General features: G+C 32.5%; 1 protein-coding gene across 1 annotated transcript in view; it reads left to right on the top strand.

Annotated features, from left to right (window-relative positions):
• The first annotated feature begins 3665 nt into the window (after window positions 1-3665).
• LOC107058876 (probable LRR receptor-like serine/threonine-protein kinase At3g47570) overlaps window positions 3666-5095 on the top strand; it is a 5171-nt gene continuing 3741 nt past the window's right edge. The window contains exons 1-2 of the mRNA XM_015305103.1: window positions 3666-4384; window positions 4497-4568. Of these exons, the coding sequence (XP_015160589.1) occupies window positions 3700-4384; window positions 4497-4568 (757 nt within the window). The 5' untranslated portion in view covers window positions 3666-3699. The remainder of the gene's footprint in view (window positions 4385-4496; window positions 4569-5095) is intronic.

Below are 5095 nucleotides of genomic sequence, written 5' to 3'. Positions count from 1 at the left end.
TTTTTTTGTAGAGTATGGGTCAGAAGGCAAAGTATCAACGAAGGGAGATGTTTATAGCTTTGGTATTTTGTTAATGGAGACTTTTACAAGAAAGAGCCCCGTGGATGATCTATTTGTTGGAGACTTCACCTTGAAAAGATGGATATGCCAATCATTACCAGACCGATTGGTGGATGTAGTAGACATTAATCTATTTTCACTGGACGAAGAAAATTTTACTTCTAAAGAAAGATGCTTCAAATCAATCATGGAATTAGCTCTTGAATGCACAAACGATTTTCCTGAAGAGAGAATTTGCATGGAAGATATTACTCTGCGACTCAAGAAGATCCTAACCCAATTTCTGCAAAATGTTGTAACAAACTAAATGGTAGTGCTGAAATCTATAGTAGAATTGTCACATCTTTTCTTCACGGGCACAAATAGTTGGGCTAGTACGTAGAACTTTAACAGATTTAAGGATAGCCCTGCCCCTCTATCCCTCTCCATTTAAACACTAGGATTTTTCTATTTGGTAGCTAGGGTTCGAACCGCAATGTGCACTTACCATATATGATTATGCTTTTAATGAAACAGAAACTTGAATGCTTAAAGAGATCTTGTTAACAGATAACCCAGAAAGAAATGATCACTAAATTGGATAGCCTGAAACTACTTACCAAACAATACATAAGATAATTTGCAATTTCATTAACACTAGCATTTCTATGAAATATGAACTGATAGAAGCAGTATAAATACACAAAATACTTACGGTATTAATCCCATTCTCTCCCACAGCATTTGGCTAAGAGACACACGATCCGGGCCGGGACAATGTGATCATCTCCATCGTCAGTATGTCTCCAGCATGAAGGTGATCTTTTGTAAATTTCCACAGAACACAAGTGACTTGTTACTAGTCACTAGAGTCAATTGTGATTGGAAGGCTAAAATGACTTTGTAAGAGAAAACCCCTAATTATACAGAGGATTGCTGTGATTTGAAAGCGTCGAACCAGAGAAGCGTACTGGTTGACCTAATCTCTCTCTACTCGTGAATTCCATGGACATTTCTCCTACAAATTTCCGCATTTTCCTAAAACCAAACAGTCTCTATTCACACATTTTTCCTTACAAGATCCTGCTACTCTTCGGAATTTGCTTCAGAATAATGCAGCAGAGCTTCAATAAGATGAAAGAAGCTGTCAATGTATCCCAAGAAACAGGGATATGAACTCTCAAATTATTTCTGCATAATACATGAATATGCCACGGTAACTTAGCTTTAGACATCTATATTTTCTACTCACAAATACGTATTTAAATTTGTATAAAATTAAATAGTAAAGATGCATGTTTATGTAACATAATATATGTAGGACGCCATATAGGACACAAAATTATAATGTAAAATATTACATAGGAAAAATATGTTTATTTATTAAAGGTCGTACATTGATGTCAAATTAAATGAAATATTTATATATTATATATTATGACAACTATATCAGCTCATTAGGCTTGGTGATGGTGAGTAAGACGAGGAGGAGAATTAAGGTGGGGACATGGCAATTGAACGGATCCAAGTACATATGACATAAAAGATGGATGATAAAAATAAGTATGTTGAAAATTTTAGTGTTGAGTAAATATAACCTTTTTTAAAGTATTAAGGACAAATCTAATCTTTTTAGTTCTTATATTGTATTAATAATGGGTGGAGTTAGGATAAATAATAGGAGGAATCTGTTTGAGGGATTCCAGAGTGCTCCATCGTGGAGCTTATAGCGGCTAAATCTTATTTTTGATAGATCACCATTGAATTGCATCAAATTCTTAATTCGAACTTTATATACGAGAAATTTAAATAAATCAATAACCAGTTTTAAAATAATTTTTGAATAAAATGATATTATTAAACAAATCTTAAACTTTAAAATTCAAGTTGTACAAAAATTTCTATACATTATATAAAATTTATACTAGCATTCTACTCTTCGACAATGGTAAGTTTGCATCACTAGTCCCACCGTCCATATTGTCATGGGATATCATAAGTTTTGCAAAATTGAATTGATAATGAATTTTGAAAAGTGTCTAATGTAAAAAAAAATCGTATTATTTCTAATGAGTTTATAACTATAATAACACACAAAAATTAAAGATGAAATTCTGTCGAATGCACTTGTGATGATACACTACTAGAAACAAATGATTTTTCTATCACAAATCAATATATATAGTGTTATAAAATATAATTGTTTCATTCATTTCCCGTCGAACCATATCATTGGAAAACAAACGATAATTATTTTTTTGAAATAATGAATAACTTTCTATTTTTTTTCCATACAAGAATATTTTTTTGTGGAATAAGGCACAAGTACCCCTAGATTGATCCAAATCCTAGAGATGCACATTAATTAAACTATGGTCCTATTATCCCTCGAATCCATTGTTTTGTAATTTTGTACGCCTTTTTGACTTACGTGACATCCAAACATCTCCTATGCGCCTCAACTATGTGGAATCACGGAATGTGCCACATAAGCCAAAAGGTGTATAAAATTACAAAAAAAAAAAAAAGAGTTCGAGGAGGTAATTGGACCTTAGTTTAGTTAAAGGTGTATCTCCCAAACTTCGATCATAGTCTAGGGGTACTTATGCCTTATACCTTCTTCTTTTTTCATAGATTCAATTAAAATATCGATAAAAAACAGTCATGCATATTATAAGTTTCCGAATAAAGGTAGAGACTCCTTCAAAGTGTAACATAATCCAATGCAGATTTCTTTTGACTTTTTTTTAAAATTTATATAAACAATACTTATTGACTATCTGCAGATTTTGCTACAAGTTAGAATAAGTCTAGTAATACAAAATTGGGGAACTTCAATTTCTGTTTCATCAACAGAGAGATGCAGCAAATCTTTCTCAAGATTCTCATGGATAATATATATATATATTTATAACTTAAATTATTTGATTAAATGTTCTCTAAAGAATAGAGTGCATACCAAACTAACTTATATACTCACAAAAGTATCTTTGAATGATTCTTCCTCGTGTACACTGATGCCATGCAATTTACTAATTCAAGTTTCTGATCATTACATATTTTTTGTCAAATTAAGAAACAGTCTTGAGTTCAAGTCAAACTGACTCCCTTTTTACCATTCCTCTGGTTACGAATGTTCTTAATAATTCATGAGAAAAGCAAGAATCTCACTTAATCAGACGCAAATTCAAGTTAGCGAATTCTTAATACATATAAAAGGTTTAGACAAAAGCTATTGAATTCACGTGAACCGTACATTATATGTTAGATTCGCCGATTTGACATTCTTTGGTCAAACATCTATTCGGCGGAGGTTATGTACATTTGAATGATGACATTATACTATAGCCTAAACTACAACAATTTAGTCGTGATTTGATTTTATTCTTTTCTTGAATCATGAATATACAAGGCATATAAATCCAAGTAAATTATATTTAATTATCACTACAGAATTCCACAACCAATGGTTTCCCTTGAGCAATGAATTGCAGTCAAGTTCACCAACATACAAAAAAAAAAAAAAAAGAGAATGTTTCAAACATATTACGTATTTATTAGAAGTATACACAGTATATATAGATGGCATTTGAAAAAGAAAAACTCAGATACTTCCTAATTCCCTACACAAATATATAGCTGCTAAAGAAGTTGCACAAAATGGTTTCCAGGACTATAATTATAGCATTCCTAGTTTTGTTAATGTACCTCTCAGTTACGAATGCATCGAACATTTCAACTGATGAGGCTTCTCTTTTAGCTTTCAAAGCACAGATAACTTCAGACCCCAATGGAATATTGTCAAAAAACTGGACAAAAGGAACTCACATTTGCAATTGGATAGGCATATCTTGCAGTAAAAAGCATCAAAGAGTGACATCATTAGTCCTCACAAGCTTTGGATTTAGAGGTTCAATAGCAATAGAAATTGGGAACCTCTCCTTCCTTAACAAGTTGGATGTTGGAAACAACAGTTTCCACGGCCAAATCCCCGATGAAATCGGGAGTCTGAGGCGTTTAAACTTCTTGTCTTTGCAAATGAATAATCTCACTGGTCAAATCCCAGAAAGCCTTGGATTTCTCACAAGGCTTCAACTTCTTGATCTTTCTGAAAATGATCTATTTGGAAATGTTCCATTTTCCATTTCCAATGTGTCTTCCTTAAAGATCATTGATTTGGGATTTAATCGGATTAGTGGGAATCTCCCAAGGGGATTTTGTACTAGGCTTCCAAATCTGCAAGGTTTATTTCTCTCAAAAAATCAATTAGCAGGCCAAATCCCAAGTGGGCTGAATCAATGCACACAACTTATTTACCTTTCCTTGTCATATAATCAGCTCACAGGTAATTAGTAATGTTAATTCAATTCTTGGACTATATATACTTGATTCAGAATCATTTAATCCTTCTACAATGTTCTGAGGCTATCTGATTGTGTTCATATATGTATTAACAGGAAGTTTGCCAAGAGACATGTGGAATTTGACAAAGCTTCGAGAATTATATCTTGGATGGAATAACATAACAGGTATCTTGGTTCTAAGTCTAATAATTTCTAGTTAATTAGATATTGTAGTAGTAGCAAAAAATGTTCATATAGCTCCTTGTTATTCATTTTCAAACAACAATGACTACTACTACATTGGCTCAATGCTAGTTTGTGTCAACTTTATGAATCCTCATTATCCGCGTTAATCCATTTAGTCCCCATCTCAGTCCAAGGTTCAATAATTTAAGTTTTCTAACATTAAAATTTCTCTATATTTTCTGTTAACATACAAATATCTAACAATATTAAAAGCATCCTAGCGAACATTGAGTAAGTTGGAGGTACCAACATGATTAAGCTTTAATATCAACTAGTTGGTATCACCTTTATGGATCTTACTATTCCATTTTGCTCTACTTTTCGCTGAGTCAAAATGGATTCTAACATATAGTTGGTCTTTCTTTCAACTTCCTCCCATGTGATTTTAGATCTACCTTGTTCCTTTTTTAAACAAATCCAATCACCATATATAGTTTCATACCTGCAGACCAGTGCATCTAGAGATC

The sequence above is a fragment of the Solanum tuberosum genome, unplaced genomic scaffold, assembly GCF_000226075.1.
Source record: "Solanum tuberosum cultivar DM 1-3 516 R44 unplaced genomic scaffold, SolTub_3.0 scf00683, whole genome shotgun sequence".
In the NCBI taxonomy this organism is placed as follows: domain Eukaryota; kingdom Viridiplantae; phylum Streptophyta; class Magnoliopsida; order Solanales; family Solanaceae; genus Solanum; species Solanum tuberosum.
The sequence above is the reverse complement of the archived record's forward strand: the minus strand, read 5'-3'. Positions and strand labels throughout refer to the sequence as shown.